Here is a 20,049-nt window from a genome sequence, read left to right on the forward strand (position 1 = left end):
GGTCAATGGTCAGCCATTCGGGTGTGTTTTTTGTAATAATTCCTAAAGGCATTGAGCCAGGAGTCTGATTTTTCCGTGTGTATATCAGGGACTAAGGCTGATCCAGGGTGCCGAGTTTCAGACCTGTGTAACCTTCGGAAAGGTCAATGGTCAGCCGTTCGGGTGTGTTTTTTGTAATAATTCCTAAAGGCATTAAGCCAGGAGTCTGATTTTTCCGTATGTGTATCAGGGACTAAGGCTAATCTAGGGTGCCGAGTTTCAGACCTGTGTAACCTTCGGAAAGGTCAAAGGTCAGCCGTTTAGGTGTGTTTTTTGTAATAATTCCTAAGGCATTAAGCCAGGAGTCTGATTTTTCCGTATGTGTATCAGGGACTAAGGCTGATCGAGGGTATTTTAATCTTTTTTCTACTGTCCTATAATATGAAGTTAACATCTTATAAGGTATATTGATGTACCCTCAGTGTTTGAATTTATAATGATTTCACTGTTTGGATGTGTTTTTCTATTTGTGTCTGTTTTTGTGCGCATTCAGCAGGGATACGGCTGTTTTCAGATTTTTTTCATTTTTCTACTGTCCCATAACATAAACCTCACAAATAAAGTTAAAATCTTATAAGATATAGTTATATACCTTCTGTGTTTTATTTTGCAATGATGTCACTGTTTGGATGTGTTTTTCTATTTGTCTCTGTTTTTGTGTGCATTCAGCAGGGATACGGCTGTTTTCTGATTTTTTTCATTTTTTTATTGTCCCATAAAATAAACCTCACAAATAAAGTTAACATCTCATAAGATATAGTTATATACCTTCAGTGTTTGATTTTGCAATGATTTCACTGTTTGAATGTGTTTTTCTATTTTTGTCTGTTTTTGTGCGCATTCAGCTGGAATACGACTGTTTTCTGATTTTTTTTCATTTTTCTACTGTCCCATAACATAAACCTCACAAATAAAGTTAACATCTTATAAGATATTCTTCGGTACCCTCAGTGTTTGATTTTGCAATGATTTCACTGTTTGGATGTGTTTATCTATTTTTGTCTGTTTTTGTGCGCATTCAGCAGGGATACGGCTGTTTTCTGATTTTTTTTCTTTTTCTACTGTCCCATAACATAAACCTCACAAATAAAGTTAACATCTTATAAGATATACTAATGTACCCTTGTCGTTCCGCTCGTCTTGGGACCCCAAACGACATATGAAATATTCACACTCCTGCGACCTGTAGAAATGTAGTTCCTCCAAAACTTCCACTCTGGCCAAAGAGTCTAAGACTGTATAGAGTCTGACATGACCTGATTTTCAGTTTTTGGACACAGGACTTTGGGCTTTTTTCCCCCTGGCCAAAAAAAACTGCCAAAAACACAGTCTGTAAAATTCAAACGTAAGAAAGGTGGGAAACTGTCTTTTCTTCAATAATTCCTAAAGGCAATGAGCCCGGATGCTGATTTCTCCGTATGTGTATCAGGGACTCCTGGCTGATCCAGGGTGCCGAGTTTCAGACCTGTGCAACCTTCGGGAAGGTCAAAGGTCAGCCTTTCGGGTGTGTTTTTTGTAATAATTCCTAAAGGCATTGAGCCAGGAGTCCGATTTTTCTGTACGTGTATCAGGGATTTAGGCTTATCCCGGGTGCAGAGTTTCAGACCTGTGCAACCTTCGGAAAGGTCAATGGTCAGCCGTTCGGGTGTGTTTTTTGTAATAATTCCTAAAGGCATTAAGCCAGGAGTCTGATTTTTCCATATGTGTATCAGGGACTAAGGCTAATCTAGGGTGCCGAGTTTCAGACCTGTGTAACCTTCGGAAAGGTCAAAGGTCAGCCGTTTAGGTGTGTTTTTTGTAATAATTCCTAAAGGCATTAAGCCAGGAGTCTGATTTTTCCTTATGTGTATCAGGGACTAAGGCTGATCTAGGGTGCCGAGTTTCAGACCCATGCAACCTTTGGAAAGGTCAAAGGGTGTGTCTTTTGTAATAATTCCTAAAGGCATTGAGCCAGGAGTCCGATTTTTCTGTACGTGTATCAGGGACTAAAGCTTATCCCGGTTGCCGAGTTTCAGACCTGTGCAACTTTCGGAAAAGGTCAATGGTCAGCCGTTCGGGTGTGTTTTTTGTAATAATTCCTAAAGGCATTAAGCCAGGAGTCTGATTTTTCCATATGTGTATCAGGGACTAAGGCTAATCTAGGGTGCCGAGTTTCAGACCTGTGTAACCTTCGGAAAGGTCAAAGGTCAGCCGTTTAGGTGTGTTTTTTGTAATAATTCCTAAAGGCATTAAGCCAGGAGTCTGATTTTTCCTTATGTGTATCAGGGACTAAGGCTGATCTAGGGTGCCGAGTTTCAGACCCATGCAACCTTTGGAAAGGTCAAAGGGTGTGTCTTTTGTAATAATTCCTAAAGGCATTAAGCCAGGAGACTGATTTTTCCGTATGTGTATCAGGGACTAAGGCTGATCGAGGGTATTTTAATCTTTTTTCTACTGTCCTATAATATGAAGTTAACATCTTATAAGGTATATTGATGTACCCTCAGTGTTTGAATTTATAATGATTTCACTGTTTGGATGTGTTTTTCTATTTGTGTCTGTTTTTGTGCGCATTCAGCAGGGATACGGCTGTTTTCGTTTTTTTAATTTTTCTACTGTCCCATAACATAAACCTCACAAATAAAGTTAAAATCTTATAAGATATTCTTCGCTACCCTCAATGTTTGATTTTGCAATGATTTCACTATTTGGATGTGTTCTTCCTATTTGTCTCTGTTTTTGTGCACATTCAGCAGGGATACGGCTGTTTTCTGTCCCATAACATAAACCTCACAAAGGGTGATTTAGATTTCTCTTTTGTTTATTCACTGCATTTTGTTGATTGATGATTGATTCATTTTTTTCACAACTGCCTAAAACCTTTGCACAGTACTGTGGACAGTAGAAAAAAATCCGAAAACAGCCTTATCTCGGCTGGATGCGCACACAAGCAGACACCAATAGAAAAACACATCCCAACAGTGAAATCATTGCAAAATCAAAGACAGAAGTATATCTTATATTATGTTAACTTCATTAGTGAGGTTTATATTATGGGACAGTAGAAAAAAGAAAAAAATCCGAAAACAGCCTAACCTTAGCTGAATACGTCCAGTGAAAGTAAAATCATAAACTACTGATAAAAAATAAGGATTTTATACTTCATCAAAAAATGTTACCCTATTGTTTGTTGCAAAAAGTGAACTTTGACCCTATATTCCTCCAAAACGTATACAGTAAAAGTACTCCATACTACTAGTATATGAAGTATAAGTGGTACTGAGTTCAGTGAAAGTGAAATCATACACTACTAATACAAATTATGGATTTTAAACTTCATCAAAAACGGATGATCACACAGGTCATACAAAACATCTAGCTTATGTTTGATTTGATGTAATTATTTTACATGTAATCACTATAATATGATAGGGTTAGGGTTAGTTTTGATAAATTATTTAACCTTTTTCTTTTTCAGTACATTGTGACTGATGAGGTCGAGGTCTTCAGCGTCTGAGGCTGTGTCTTTGACAGTCAGGATGAATTGAGCCCCAAACAAAGTGAAACATTGTGTTTACCTGTAATTGCACCTGTGTAAACAAAACCAGACTTTTGTTTGGGTTCACGTAGAGGGCAAGTCTTTGAAGTCCCTCAAGATGCCTGTTGGTTTTTTTTACTCAAAGGAGTGAATGTGTGTATGAGCCTCTTTGTAGGTGTAGGTGCCTGTGTATCATGTCGATTTGAACTTGATGTGAGAACAAGAAGTGCCTGGAGTTGCACATACACACAGACACACAGACACAGACACACACACACACACACACACACACACACACATTTATTCCTAAACCCACATTCACACCATACTATGATATCCCTAAAATACACCCACATCATTTTAGCTTCAGATATTGATTGAACAGTGTGTTATATGATAATGAAAAATGTTGATATTCCCTGACAGTGGAAAATAACTTCACCTACACCAAATTTGAAGCAATTTGGTGTAAGATATCCTCAAAAAAAAATCCAAACGCACAAAGAATGCAGAGGATTAATCTGTAATGTTTTTATTACAAAAAAATCTTGGAAGCGAACATTTCTGCCATGCATGTATGGTGAAAGAAAAGGGGCAGTTTATTTCAACTACTACTGTAGCTTTAAGATAATTATCGACCATCATCACACTCCAACGCAACGTAGTTTCCCACCACAGCAGCAGCGGATTAATATCCAAAACGTGAACAGGTTAGTGTCTGCTCAGCAGGTGGATGAACATGTAATGGAGTTGCAGCATCAGTCGCTGACCAAGGAATTACTGGGGAAGTTGGTGGTAGAGGGAGGCTATTGACATGTCACAGGAAGATGCTCAAAAATGTAGAGGTAAGTGAAATTTTCCATTATTATAATGAGCTAAACAGCAGGCCATTGCTAAAATGTGTTCGTTAATTACAGTAACTACGTCTTTTCACTACATACATACACATGCATTTAAACACACACGCATTAATCGAAATATAGTTTATACTAATATATGCACATGTAAATGTTCCATGCTCTTTTTTTTCTTTTTCGCTTTGCTGTTTCTTGCGAAAGTTTAGTGTTTAAATGCAGTCAGTATCCTATCTCTGAGATGGTGTTGTCTGCGACGTTATACGGGAGCCAGACTTTCTGTCTGAACAGTTCCACTGTGAGAACCGATGTCCTCTCACCTGGACCCGCAGCTGCAAAGCTCCCGTTTTCGCGGAACCGCTTGCTGTGTTTCGGCTGCGTCTTCGGTTGTGAGGACTGTGGGTCACATTGCTGATCTGTTCAGAGAGCTTCGCTGGTGCTGCTGCTGCACTGTCCTGTCTATTTAACAAGTAGGCTATACACTAAATCTATCCCTCTATTCTTAAAAATTAGGTCCACTCTGAATGTTGATACAGTGTGGGTGTTGTAATTATTATTTTTTTTTTATGACAGTCTTTTCCATTCTTACAACGCACAGTTAACGTGACTGGATTCTGCTTCATCCGGGGAAAGAGGTTGACCCTCAGGCTTTGGACACCTACAGTATTTAGTTGATGACAAACTGTTTCCTTAACCCTCAGGCTTCATTATGATTCATTTCCACTGTGTTAGTGCATATGGCACACTTTCTTGTAAGAAGGTCTCTTGGCAAATTGGAATTCAAATGAAAACATTTTATTAATAGATCAATAGAACACTGAACATTGTTTTCACCATACACTTGAGTATATGGCAGGGATGTTCACTCCCAAGAATTGTTGTCATAAAAGATTAATACTTTTGTCCTGCATCAGTCCTCCTCAAAACCACCAAATATTCAATCATTTCCATATTACAAATGTCCTCTTTTCAAATTAAGAGGGGAGGGAGTACATGTTTTAGCTGATGCTACACAAAACTAACAATGCTTCAAAGTTAATATTGTGGGTAATCTTTGACATATTCAAGACTGATTAAAAAAAAATCTCCCAGCCACCCAACATTTGTCATATCTGTTGCCAGTACAACCCATGAAATGCTCATTTGTACTTGTCAGGAAGTCACTGCAGCTCTGACCTTGTAACCTAAATATGTTTCTGCTTCAAAATCACTTTGTTTCATACATGAGGCTAATGTCTGGCAGATTATACCAATCTTAGCCAATATGTTAAATCCTGATTCCCATCTTTTTTTTTTATGTATTTTGTAGCATTTTTTTATATAGTCCCAATATAATTCTAATTGTGGTTTCTTTGTATGCGTTGATTATGATGATCTGGATCACACTATTCACTTCTCAGGAGGGGTCCATCCTGATCTCTTTCATATAGTAGTCTCTAAGTTGCAGGAATCCACAGAATTCATGATTGATTATCTAAATCCTTTTTTTCTGTCATATTTTGGAAACTCTCAAGCTGTCCATCTTTCACCAAAACACACCATGCTGTGATTCCCTTGGTTGTCCACTGTTTAAATCCTATATCGTACCTAGTCGGTGTAAAATTGCTATCATATTCAATAAATTAGTGTCTTTCTGTATCTTATATTTTTTTATTATGCTGAACCATATTTTGTATGTGAACATCGTGATTGTGTCTATTTGGTTTTGAATCTTCTTGTATGTTTCTTTATCCCCAATTATATTCTGTACTGGGTTTTCTCCAAACTCTTTTTCTATTTCATTTCACTGTGTCTGGTTTGCACCAACCTACAATATATCTCAATTGGGCCGCATGGTAGTATTCCTTTAATTTTGGAAGTCTCATCCCTCCTTCTTCTTTTGGCAGCTGGAGAGTTTCCAGTCTTATCGTGGGTCTTTTGCCACCCCAACTAAACTTTGATATCATTTTATTCCAGCTCATAAATTGGGGTTTGGGGGACCTCTACTGGTAGGGCTTGGAATAGGTATAAGGGTCAGGGTCAGCGAGTCGGCAGCACCCCGCTTTACTGTAGCTTTAGGCTGCAGCAGAGAGCCCCCCTTACAGCAACAACTTTGGCTCTTTCTCTCCCACTCCTGAATTCCCCGCCCCAGAGCCTGGTGATGATCATGAAACACCTTTTGTAGAGGTAGAGAAAAAGAAAAGAAAAGCTTGTTATAAAATAAATATATATAAATATATATATATATATATATATTATAAAATCACGACAAACCCACACCATAACCCCCCAAACATTTATGACCTTCCCCAAAGTTTCATCTTGGAATGCCCATGGCATCCAATCAAATTCTTTTAGAGCCCAACAAATTAAATTCTTGTTGAAAACTGACTTTGACATATTATGTTGTCAAGAACTGAGACTGAACACAAGTAAAGAGTAAAGGTATCCAGCATGTGGAACAAAGGTCTAAGTGTAATTTCTATTGGCGAAAGTAAAGCTGATGGTGGGATCTTTTTTCTAAAACTGGTGATGTCACTATTATTCGTAAAACGAATGATTTCCTAATTTAATTCCTTGTAGATTGCTCATGTTGGATTGTTTTTACCGAGGAGAAAAAAGACGAACGATACACGTGTACACCTCTCATGAGAGAACAAACATTTTTCAACTTTTTAAAAGACTTAAAGAACCGCTATTGGTCGGATACAAAATTATTTTATGTGGCGACTTTAACACTGTCATCGATGTAAACGACAGAGTGAGCTCTAAAGTCTTGAAACTCAGCTCTGATGGTAATCGCTTGACTCAATTCAATTCTTATGTAGACTAATTGTGATCTTAACAAGTCCTGGCAAATTAAAGTAGGCACAAGCACCATGACGTCCAATCTGAAGCAGCATCCTGCAATTTGTCTTCTTATGTCATCACTTTTTTTCAAAGGATGTATGTTACAGTATTTTAAATAAAATACACATAATGGAAATATATTGGTACAAAATCTGAAGGAATTTTTCATCATCTCCAGAAAAGAGCATATTTCGTATTTTAAATATGTATTTTTTTTAATACATGTATCAGAAATACTTCCCATCACTGCTTAGAGACATTACGTGAAGGTTGAAAATTGTGTCGCTTTAAATAAAACCCATAACATGAGAATGTGCTTAAATTGAAGCACAATATATAATGATTATGTAAAGAAAATGCACTCTGATTTTCGCAGTTGAAGCACAAGAATCTGGATCTTTACAAAACAAATCCGCAATTCCTATACTCCTATTCCAAATATGTTTGTGATTTAAACAGCATTTGTCTAGTGTAACATTAGTGATACTTTTGCAGTAGTATATTTATTGTGAGACACAATTATAAATTTTTCCCAAATCTGTCCATGCCTCATCCATCTCTTCCTCTCCCTACTTGTCTTCCTCCTCAGCACATGGAGAAGATCTCCATGCTGGCTTTCCATCCAGTTAAGATGCACAGCTGCTATGAGAAGGTGGTGAACCTGAGCCTTGAGGGTCTGCAGCAACAGTTTGACGTGAGCAGCCCGTCAGTGTTTGTCCAAAGGGCCCAGATCCCCATGAGAGAGGTGAAACCTCAACTACTGACTAACCAGTCTAATATAGGTTATTGGTTAACTGGTTAACACAATGGGAAGTTTCTATGAGAGCTAATCATTTTATTGACACTCATTATATTTCTTGATCATTTTCCTACACTGTAGCTCCTGTTTGACTAGAGTTTGTCAAATAGTTGAATGATGAGGTTCTGACTGTGGCATTGATCAAGGACACAGTAGAACTAAAGGCGAACATCTTTTGGCGGTTTGATAACTCAGTGGACAGTTAAACAGTTAAACATGCCACAATACAGACTGTGGACCTGGGTGTAGTACATTATCACATTATTTCATGGGATATTCCTATATGAGTCAGTTTGTCTGGTGTTACATGCATGTATGTCACAAAGTTAGGTACAAAACTACAAATTGTGTTTTACTAGATGCTTGAGCAGATCCTTCATCAGAGTCTCGAGTCTCAGGGTACAGAGGAGCTGTGTAAGATCATCCAGCACTGCCAGGACAGAGTCATTAAGGTAACACACAAAGAAAACAGGCTTGTGCATCAAATTATTGCATCACATCTACATTAATATCTAATAATATTACACCTGGCATACTCCAGCCCTGGGAGTGAAACTTTTGGTCTGGCCTTGTTTTAGAGTTAAGGAAAATTCAGGTTCAACTTTATCAATTTATTAATTTTTGAGCAAGAGTCCAGGATACCGGGCTATTGCCCAGCTTAATCCCTTCTGTGCATCGTCCTCTGATATTTTCAAGCCTCAACTTGCCAGCTCCATGTTTATTTTTATTATATCAGAAAGTATGAGTGTGTGGATGAGCTAACTCATGCTTTTGAAGCATGATGATGGTCGCCACAGCGGTCGTCTTCCAGATAGAGATTAGATAGAAAATAAAAACTCCAAACTCAAGGAATAAACACTTGACTTTTGCGAGAACAGGTGAACGTCACATAGTGTACCCTGAGACATTATTGCTCTGGACCATAATCAAGTGGACTGATAAGAGATTACCGGCATCTTGGTTGATCTTAGTTCCTCTTCAGTAGAGCTGCATGTCCACAATGTAAATTTAATTTTACATTTAAATGCAGAGCTGTCAGTCCCACCGTGTGTGATTGACAGCTCTGCATTTCATGTTTGCAAAGTTGCAGTTATAGGTGGATTTGTAGTGGACAAGCTATCAGTATCCATCCCTTCTCTTATAACTATGGTTGTTTCTGGTTTCAAAAACTAACATGGTGTTGCCCAAAATACTAAACTCCAACATTTAAACAGGGGAGTCTACCCATCAGTGGCAACCCAAATAGTTGACACATCCCAACCTTATGAGAACCTGCCTCTCAAAATGGGTTATGGATTCATATTTTATCTCTGACAAATGGAATGTGAACTATGATGAGGAAGGCATGACAATATTATAGCTATATCATGACATGAGACAAGATATGATCTTAGAATTTTGATATTGTCATATCGTGATCGGGTATTTGTGATGAATTTTCCTGGTTTGAGAATTTTGGAGAAAATCAAGCTCAAAAGTCAAGATTTTGACAATTATTTTGCAACAATTTGTGACTTTGCACTGCCCTCTAGTGGCCTAATATGATTTCCCATGAAATATGTCACCTGCTTTGCATACTACAGCGCCTTATTTTTCCAGTGATCCCCTATATGTCCATATCTACTTTGGACTATAGGAGAAAGTCCATCTCAAATATGAATGCTGACTGAATTCTATTGCAACCATTCCTGAATTTGCACTTCTCCCTACTGGCCGAAACGTGCATTTTTTTAAGGTGGAATCGAAACTTAATGAAAATCGGAAGCGAATGCTGAAGGTGGCCCTACAGCATCATCATGTCATTGTTCCCAATAGAATGAGTGCGCGAGTTTTTGTTTTTTTATGTTAATATAATGTCAATGTATTAATGATATAAATATAATGATGGTGATGATAACAATAATAATATTAACAGCAATAATAATAATAATATTAATAATAATGATATGATTACAACAATAATGTGTGCTGTGAAAGCAACATTTGTTGAAAAAAACATTGTAGAAATATTTTTTTGAAGTTTGATTATGACAATAACCATACAGTTAACTGAACAAATGAAATGTACATCTTGTAAGATATACTTCTGTATTCTCAGTGTTTGATTTTGCAATGATTTCACTGTTTGGATGTGTTTTTCTATTGGTGTCTGTTTGTGTGCGCATTCAGCTGAGATAAGGCTGTTTCCGGATTTTTTTCATTTTTCTACTTTCCCATAACATAAACCTCACAAATGAAGTTCACATCTTAAAAATTTTACTATTGTACCCTCAGTGTTTGATTTTGCAATGATTTCACTGTTTGGATGTGTTTTTCTATTGGTGTCTGTTTGTGTGCGCATTCAGCTGAGATAAGGCTGTTTCCGGATTTTTTTTATTTTTCTGCTGTCCCATAACATAAACCTCACAAATGAAGTTAACATCTTAAAAGATTTAGTTCTGTACCCTCAGTGTTTGATTTTGCAATGATTTCACTGTTTGGATGTGTTTTTCTATTGGTGTCTGTTTGTGTGCGCATTCAGCTGAGATAAGGCTGTTTCCGGATTTTTTTTATTTTTCTGCTGTCCCATAACATAAACCTCACAAATGAAGTTAACATCTTAAAAGATTTAGTTCTGTACCCTCAGTGTTTGATTTTGCAATGATTTCACTGTTTGGATGTGTTTTTCTATTGGTGTCTGTTTGTGTGCGCATTCAGCTGAGATAAGGCTGTTTCCGGATTATTTTTATTTTTCTGCTGTCCCATAACATAAACCTCACAAATGAAGTTAACATCTTAAAAGATTTAGTTCTGTACCCTCAGTGTTTGATTTTGCAAAGATTTCACTGTTGGGATGTGTTTTTCTATTGGTGTCTGTTTGTGTGCGCATTCAGCTGAGATAAGGCTGTTTCCGGATTTTTTTAATTTTTCTGCTGTCCCATAACATAAACCTCACAAATGAAGTTAACATCTTAAAAGATTTACTATTGTACCCTCAGTGTTTGATTTTGCAATGATTTCACTGTTTGGATGTGTTTTTCTATTGGTGTCTGTTTGTGTGCGCATTCAGCTGAGATAAGGCTGTTTCCGGATTTTTTTAATTTTTCTGCTGTCCCATAACATAAACCTCACAAATGAAGTTAACATCTTAAAAGATTTAGTTCTGTACCCTCAGTGTTTGATTTTGCAAAGATTTCACTGTTTGGATGTGTTTTTCTATGGATGTCTGTTTGTGTGCGCATTCAGCTGAGATAAGGCTGTTTCCGGATTTTTTTAATTTTTCTACTTTCCCATAACATTAACCTCACAAATGAAGTTAACATCTTAAAAGATTTAGTTCTGTACCCTCAGTGTTTGATTTTGCAAAGATTTCACTGTTGGGATGTGTTTTTCTATTGGTGTCTGTTTGTGTGCGCATTCAGCTGAGATAAGGCTGTTTCCGGATTTTTTTCATTTTTCTGCTGTCCCATAACATAAACCTCACAAATGAAGTTAACATCTTAAAAGATATACTATTGTACCCTCAGTGTTTGATTTTGCAATGATTTCACTGTTTGGATGTGTTTTTCTATTGGTGTCTGTTTGTGTGCGCATTCAGCTGAGATAAGGCTGTTTCCGGATTTTTTTTATTTTTCTGCTGTCCCATAACATAAACCTCACAAATGAAGTTAACATCTTAAAAGATTTAGTTCTGTACCCTCAGTGTTTGATTTTGCAAAGATTTCACTGTTGGGATGTGTTTTTCTATTGGTGTCTGTTTGTGTGCGCATTCAGCTGAGATAAGGCTGTTTCCGGATTTTTTTTATTTTTCTGCTGTCCCATAACATAAACCTCACAAATGAAGTTAACATCTAAAAAGATTTACTATTGTACCCTCAGTGTTTGATTTTGCAAAGATTTCACTGTTTGGATGTGTTTTTCTATTGGTGTCTGTTTGTGTGCGCATTCTGCTGAGATATGGCTGTTTCCGGATTTTATTAAATTTTTCTGCTGTCCCATAATATAAACCTCACAAATGAAGTTCACATCTTAAAAGATTTAGTTCTGTACCCTCAGTGTTTGATTTTGCAATGATTTCACTGTTTGGATGTGTTTTTCTATTGGTGTCTGTTTGTGTGCACATTCAGCTGAGATAAGGCTGTTTCCGGATTTTTTTCATTTTTCTACTTTCCCATAACATAAACCTCACAAATGAAGTTAACATCTTAAAAATTTTACTATTGTACCCTCAGTGTTTGATTTTGCAATGATTTCACTGTTTGGATGTGTTTTTCTATTGGTGTCTGTTTGTGTGCGCATTCAGCTGAGATAAGGCTGTTTCCGGATTTTTTTTATTTTTCTGCTGTCCCATAACATAAACCTCACAAATGAAGTTAACATCTTAAAAGATTTAGTTCTGTACCCTCAGTGTTTGATTTTGCAAAGATTTCACTGTTTGGATGTGTTTTTCTATTGGTGTCTGTTTGTGTGCGCATTCAGCTGAGATAAGGCTGTTTCCGGATTTTTTTAATTTTTCTGCTGTCCCATAACATAAACCTCACAAATGAAGTTAACATCTTAAAAGATTTAGTTCTGTACCCTCAGTGTTTGATTTTGCAAAGATTTCACTGTTGGGATGTGTTTTTCTATTGGTGTCTGTTTGTGTGCGCATTCAGCTGAGATAAGGCTGTTTCCGGATTTTTTTAATTTTTCTGCTGTCCCATAACATAAACCTCACAAATGAAGTTAACATCTTAAAAGATTTACTATTGTACCCTCAGTGTTTGATTTTGCAATGATTTCACTGTTTGGATGTGTTTTTCTATTGGTGTCTGTTTGTGTGCGCATTCAGCTGAGATAAGGCTGTTTCCGGATTTTTTTCATTTTTCTACTTTCCCATAACATTAACCTCACAAATGAAGTTAACATCTTAAAAGATTTAGTTCTGTACCCTCAGTGTTTGATTTTGCAAAGATTTCACTGTTGGGATGTGTTTTTCTATTGGTGTCTGTTTGTGTGCGCATTCAGCTGAGATAAGGCTGTTTCCGGATTTTTTTCATTTTTCTACTTTCCCATAACATTAACCTCACAAATGAAGTTAACATCTTAAAAGATTTAGTTCTGTACCCTCAGTGTTTGATTTTGCAAAGATTTCACTGTTGGGATGTGTTTTTCTATTGGTGTCTGTTTGTGTGCGCATTCAGCTGAGATAAGGCTGTTTCCGGATTTTTTTCATTTTTCTACTTTCCCATAACATTAACCTCACAAATGAAGTTAACATCTTAAAAGATTTACTATTGTACCCTCAGTGTTTGATTTTGCAATGATTTCACTGTTTGTATGTGTTTTTCTATTGGTGTCTGTTTGTGTGCGCATTCAGCTGAGATAAGGCTGTTTCCGGATTTTTTTAATTTTTCTGCTGTCCCATAACATAAACCTCACAAATGAAGTTAACATCTTAAAAGATTTAGTTCTGTACCCTCAGTGTTTGATTTTGCAAAGATTTCACTGTTTGGATGTGTTTTTCTATGGATGTCTGTTTGTGTGCGCATTCAACTGAGATAAGGCTGTTTCCGGATTTTTTAAATTTTTCTACTTTCCCATAACATTAACCTCACAAATGAAGTTAACATCTTAAAAGATTTAGTTCTGTACCCTCAGTGTTTGATTTTGCAAAGATTTCACTGTTGGGATGTGTTTTTCTATTGGTGTCTGTTTGTGTGCGCATTCAGCTGAGATAAGGCTGTTTCCGGATTTTTTTCATTTTTCTGCTGTCCCATAACATAAACCTCACAAATGAAGTTAACATCTTAAAAGATTTACTATTGTACCCTCAGTGTTTGATTTTGCAATGATTTCACTGTTTGGATGTGTTTTTCTATTGGTGTCTGTTTGTGTGCGCATTCAGCTGAGATAAGGCTGTTTCCGGATTTTTTTTATTTTTCTGCTGTCCCATAACATAAACCTCACAAATGAAGTTAACATCTTAAAAGATTTAGTTCTGTACCCTCAGTGTTTGATTTTGCAAAGATTTCACTGTTGGGATGTGTTTTTCTATTGGTGTCTGTTTGTGTGCGCATTCAGCTGAGATAAGGCTGTTTCCGGATTTTTTTTATTTTTCTGCTGTCCCATAACATAAACCTCACAAATGAAGTTAACATCTAAAAAGATTTACTATTGTACCCTCAGTGTTTGATTTTGCAAAGATTTCACTGTTTGGATGTGTTTTTCTATTGGTGTCTGTTTGTGTGCGCATTCTGCTGAGATATGGCTGTTTCCGGATTTTATTATATTTTTCTGCTGTCCCATAATATAAACCTCACAAATGAAGTTCACATCTTAAAAGATTTAGTTCTGTACCCTCAGTGTTTGATTTTGCAATGATTTCACTGTTTGGATGTGTTTTTCTATTGGTGTCTGTTTGTGTGCACATTCAGCTGAGATAAGGCTGTTTCCGGATTTTTTTCATTTTTCTACTTTCCCATAACATAAACCTCACAAATGAAGTTAACATCTTAAGAGATTTAGTTCTGTACCCTCAGTGTTTGATTTTGCAGATATTTCACTGTTTGGATGTGTTTTTCTATTGGTGTCTGTTTGTGTGCGCATTCAGCTGAGATAAGGCTGTTTCCGGATTTTTTTCATTTTTCTACTTTCCCATAACATAAACCTCACAAATGAAGTTCACATCTTAAAAATTTTACTATTGTACCCTCAGTGTTTGATTTTGCAATGATTTCACTGTTTGGATGTGTTTTTCTATTGGTGTCTGTTTGTGTGCGCATTCAGCTGAGATAAGGCTGTTTCCGGATTTTTTTAATTTTTCTGCTGTCCCATAACATAAACCTCACAAATGAAGTTAACATCTTAAAAGATTTAGTTCTGTACCCTCAGTGTTTGATTTTGCAATGATTTCACTGTTTGGATGTGTTTTTCTATTGGTGTCTGTTTGTGTGCGCATTCAGCTGAGATAAGGCTGTTTCCGGATTATTTTTATTTTTCTGCTGTCCCATAATATAAACCTCACAAATGAAGTTAACATCTTAAAAGATTTAGTTATGTACCCTCAGTGTTTGATTTTGCAAAGATTTCACTGTTGGGATGTGTTTTTCTATTGGTGTCTGTTTGTGTGCGCATTCAGCTGAGATAAGGCTGTTTCCGGATTTTTTTAATTTTTCTGCTGTCCCATAACATAAACCTCACAAATGAAGTTAACATCTAAAAAGATTTACTATTGTACCCTCAGTGTTTGATTTTGCAAAGATTTCACTGTTTGGATGTGTTTTTCTATTGGTGTCTGTTTGTGTGCGCATTCAGCTGAGATAAGGCTGTTTCCGGATTTTTTTTATTTTTCTGCTGTCCCATAACATAAACCTCACAAATGAAGTTAACATCTTAAAAGATTTAGTTCTGTACCCTCAGTGTTTGATTTTGCAATGATTTCACTGTTTGGATGTGTTTTTCTATTGGTGTCTGTTTGTGTGCGCATTCTGCTGAGATATGGCTGTTTCCGGATTTTATTAAATGTTTCTGCTGTCCCATAATATAAACCTCACAAATGAAGTTCACATCTTAAAAGATTTAGTTCTGTACCCTCAGTGTTTGATTTTGCAAAGATTTCACTTTTGGGATGTGTTTTTCTATGGGTGTCTGTTTGTGTGCGCATTCAGCTGAGATAAGGCTGTTTCCGGATTTTTTTAATTTTTCTGCTATCCCATAACATAAACCTCACAAATGAAGTTAACATCTAAAAAGATTTACTATTGTACCCTCAAGTGTTTGATTTTGCAAAGATTTCACTGTTTGGGTGTGTTTTTCTATGGATGTCTGTTTGTGTGCACATTCAGCTGAGATAAGGCTGTTTCCGGATTTTTTTCATTTTTCTACTTTCCCATAACATAAACCTCACAAATGAAGTTAACATCTTATGAGATTTAGTTCTGTACCCTCAGTGTTTGATTTTGCAAAGATTTCACTGTTGGGATGTGTTTTTCTACGGGTGTCTGTTTGTGTGCGCATTCAGCTGAGATAAGGCTGTTTCCGGATTTTTTTAATTTTTCTGCTGTCCCATAACATAAACCTCACAAATGAAGTTAACATCTAAAAAGATTTACTATTGTACCCTCAGTGTTTGATTTTGCAAAGATTTCACTGTTTGGATGTGTTTTTCTATGGATGTCTGTTTGTGTGCACATTCAGCTGAGATAAGGCTGTTTCCGGATTTTTTTCATTTTTCTACTTTCCCATAACATAAACCTCACAAATGAAGTTAACATCTAAAAATATTTACTATTGTACCCTCAAGTGTTTGATTTTGCAGATATTTCACTGTTTGGGTGTGTTTTTCTATGGATGTCTGTTTGTGTGCACATTCAGCTGAGATAAGGCTGTTTCCGGATTTTTTTCATTTTTCTACTTTCCCATAACATAAACCTCACAAATGAAGTTAACATCTTAAAAGATTTAGTTCTGTACCCTCAGTGTTTGATTTTGCAAAGATTTCACTGTTTGGATGTGTTTTTCTATGGATGTCTGTTTGTGTGCACATTCAGCTGAGATAAGGCTGTTTCCGGATTTTTTTCATTTTTCTACTTTCCCATAACATAAACCTCACAAATGAAGTTAACATCTTAAGAGATTTAGTTCTGTACCCTCAGTGTTTGATTTTGCAGATATTTCACTGTTTGGATGTGTTTTTCTATGGATGTCTGTTTGTGTGCACATTCAGCTGAGATAAGGCTGTTTCCGGATTTTTTTCATTTTTCTACTTTCCCATAACATAAACCTCACAAATGAAGTTAACATCTTAAGAGATTTAGTTCTGTACCCTCAGTGTTTGATTTTGCAGATATTTCACTGTTTGGATGTGTTTTTCTATTGGTGTCTGTTTGTGTGCGCATTCAGCTGAGATAAGGCTGTTTCCGGATTTTTTTTCATTTTTCTACTTTCCCATAACATAAACCTCACAAATGAAGTTAACATCTTAAAAGATTTACTATTGTACCCTCAGTGTTTGATTTTGCAATGATTTCACTGTTTGGATGTGTTTTTCTATTGGTGTCTGTTTGTGTGCGCATTCAGCTGAGATAAGGCTGTTTCCGGATTTTTTTTATTTTTCTGCTGTCCCATAACATAAACCTCACAAATGAAGTTAACATCTTAAAAGATTTAGTTCTGTACCCTCAGTGTTTGATTTTGCAATGATTTCACTGTTTGGATGTGTTTTTCTATTGGTGTCTGTTTGTGTGCGCATTCTGCTGAGATATGGCTGTTTCCGGATTTTATTAAATTTTTCTGCTGTCCCATAATATAAACCTCACAAATGAAGTTAACATCTTAAAAGATTTAGTTCTGTACCCTCAGTGTTTGATTTTGCAAAGATTGCACTGTTGGGATGTGTTTTTCTATTGGTGTCTGTTTGTGTGCGCATTCAGCTGAGATAAGGCTGTTTCCGGATTTTTTTTATTTTTCTGCTGTCCCATAACATAAACCTCACAAATGAAGTTAACATCTTAAAAGATTTAGTTTTGTACCCTCAGTGTTTGATTTTGCAAAGATTTCACTGTTGGGATGTGTTTTTCTATGGGTGTCTGTTTGTGTGCGCATTCAGCTGAGATAAGGCTGTTTCCGGATTTTTTTAATTTTTCTGCTGTCCCATAACATAAACCTCACAAATGAAGTGAACATCTAAAAAGATTTACTATTGTACCCTCAGTGTTTGATTTTGCAAAGATTTCACTGTTTGGATGTGTTTTTCTATGGATGTCTGTTTGTGTGCACATTCAGCTGAGATAAGGCTGTTTCCGGATTTTTTTCATTTTTCTACTTTCCCATAACATAAACCTCACAAATGAAGTTAACATCTTAAGAGATTTAGTTCTGTACCCTCAGTGTTTGATTTTGCAGATATTTCACTGTTTGGATGTGTTTTTCTATTGGTGTCTGTTTGTGTGCGCATTCAGCTGAGATAAGGCTGTTTTCGGATTTTTTTAATTTTTCTACTTTCCCATAACATAAATCTCACAAATGAAGTTAACATCTTAAAAGATTTAGTTTTGTACCCTCAGTGTTTGATTTTGCAAAGATTTCACTGTTGGGATGTGTTTTTCTATGGGTGTCTGTTTGTGTGCGCATTCAGCTGAGATAAGGCTGTTTCCGGATTTTTTAAATTTTTCTGCTGTCCCATAACATAAACCTCACAAATGAAGTGAACATCTAAAAAGATTTACTATTGTACCCTCAGTGTTTGATTTTGCAAAGATTTCACTGTTTGGATGTGTTTTTCTATGGATGTCTGTTTGTGTGCACATTGAGCTGAGATAAGGCTGTTTCCGGATTTTTTTCATTTTTCTACTTTCCCATAACATAAACCTCACAAATGAAGTTAACATCTTAAGAGATTTAGTTCTGTACCCTCAGTGTTTGATTTTGCAGATATTTCACTGTTTGGATGTGTTTTTCTATTGGTGTCTGTTTGTGTGCGCATTCAGCTGAGATAAGGCTGTTTTCGGATTTTTTTAATTTTTCTACTTTCCCATAACATAAATCTCACAAATGAAGTTAACATCTTAAAAGATATACTAATGTACCCTCGTCGTTCCGCTCGTCTTGGGACCCCAAACGACATATGAAATATTCACACTCCTGCGACCTGTAGAAATGTAGTTCCTCCAAAACTTCCAACTCTGGCCAAAGAGTCTAAGACTGTATAGAGTCTGACATGACCTGATTTTCAGTTTTTGGACACAGGACTTTGGGCTTTTTTCCCCCTGGCCAAAAAAAACTGCCAAAAACACAGTCTGTAAAATTCAAACGTAAGAAAGGTGGGAAACTGTCTTTTCTTCAATAATTCCTAAAGGCAATGAGCCCGGATGCTGATTTCTCCGTATGTGTATCAGGGACTCCTGGCTGATCCAGGGTGCCGAGTTTCAGACCTGACAGACAGACAGACAGACAGACAGACGACTTTATTAATCCCTTTGGGAGGTTCCCTCAGGGAAATTAACAGCTCCAGCATCCATACACAGCACTGTTAAAAATAGAATAAAATAAGATAAGAATAAAAATAAAAATAAAAATAAAAATAAAAATATAAAAATAAAAATGAAAGTGACCCATGCTATATATATGTATGTATACCTACATACACACAACCAATGTATATATATATATATATATATACATACATACATACACAGATACATGCATACATACGCACACACACATACATATACATACACATATACATATATATGCATACATACACATACATACATACATATACACACATATATACATATATATATATATATATATATATATATATATACACACACACATAGGTATAGGTACACACACACCTAGAGTTACCCCGTAATGCCCAGGGTTTTATTGCACATGTCTATGGTTTTATTGCACATTATGTTATTGTTGTGGTTGTTGTTTGTTTAGTTCGTACCGGTTTTTTTATTTTTTGTTTGCTTGTTTGCCCTCCTCCCCCCCAGTGAGGAGTTGTACAGTTTGATGGCCCGGGGGACAAACGAGTCCCCCAGCCTGTTGGTCCTGTATTTTGGGAGGAGCAGCCTGTTGCTGAGGCTACTGTGGCTCCTCTGGCTGCTGATGACAGTGTGCAGAGGGTGGCTGGCATTGTCCAGGATGCTCAGCAGTTTGTCCACAGTTTTTCTCTCTGCCACTGTCACCAGAGGGTCCAGCCTCATTCCTACCACCGAGCCGGCCCGCCTGATGAGTTTTTCCAGTCTGTGGAAGTCTGCCTTAGTGGTGCTCCCGCCCCAGCACACCACGGCGTAGGAGAGAACACTGGCAACCACAGACTGGTAGAACATCCACAGGAGCTTTTTGCAGATGTTAAAGGATCGTAGCCTCCTCAGGAAGTACAACCTGCTCTGGGCCTTCTTGTACAGATGCCTTGTGTTGCTTGTCCAGTCCAGCTTGTTGTCCAGCCACAGCCCAAGATATTTGTAGGTCTGAACGACCTCCACCTCCTCTGCTCCTATTAGAACTGGTCTCGAACTGGGTCTGTCCCTCCTGAAGTC

General features: G+C 36.8%; 1 protein-coding gene across 2 annotated transcripts in view; it reads left to right on the forward strand.

The window, feature by feature from the left end:
* Window positions 1-20,049, forward strand: part of LOC131459952 (uncharacterized) — a 270,707-nt gene that overhangs the window by 121,318 nt on the left and 129,340 nt on the right. For both annotated transcript variants that reach the window (XM_058630138.1, XM_058630137.1), the window contains exons 4-5: window positions 7,829-7,933; window positions 8,398-8,490. In XM_058630138.1, coding sequence (XP_058486121.1) covers window positions 7,829-7,933; window positions 8,398-8,490 — 198 coding nt within the window. The remainder of the gene's footprint in view (window positions 1-7,828; window positions 7,934-8,397; window positions 8,491-20,049) is intronic.

The sequence above is a fragment of the Solea solea genome, chromosome 5, assembly GCF_958295425.1.
Source record: "Solea solea chromosome 5, fSolSol10.1, whole genome shotgun sequence".
In the NCBI taxonomy this organism is placed as follows: Eukaryota; Metazoa; Chordata; class Actinopteri; order Pleuronectiformes; family Soleidae; genus Solea; species Solea solea.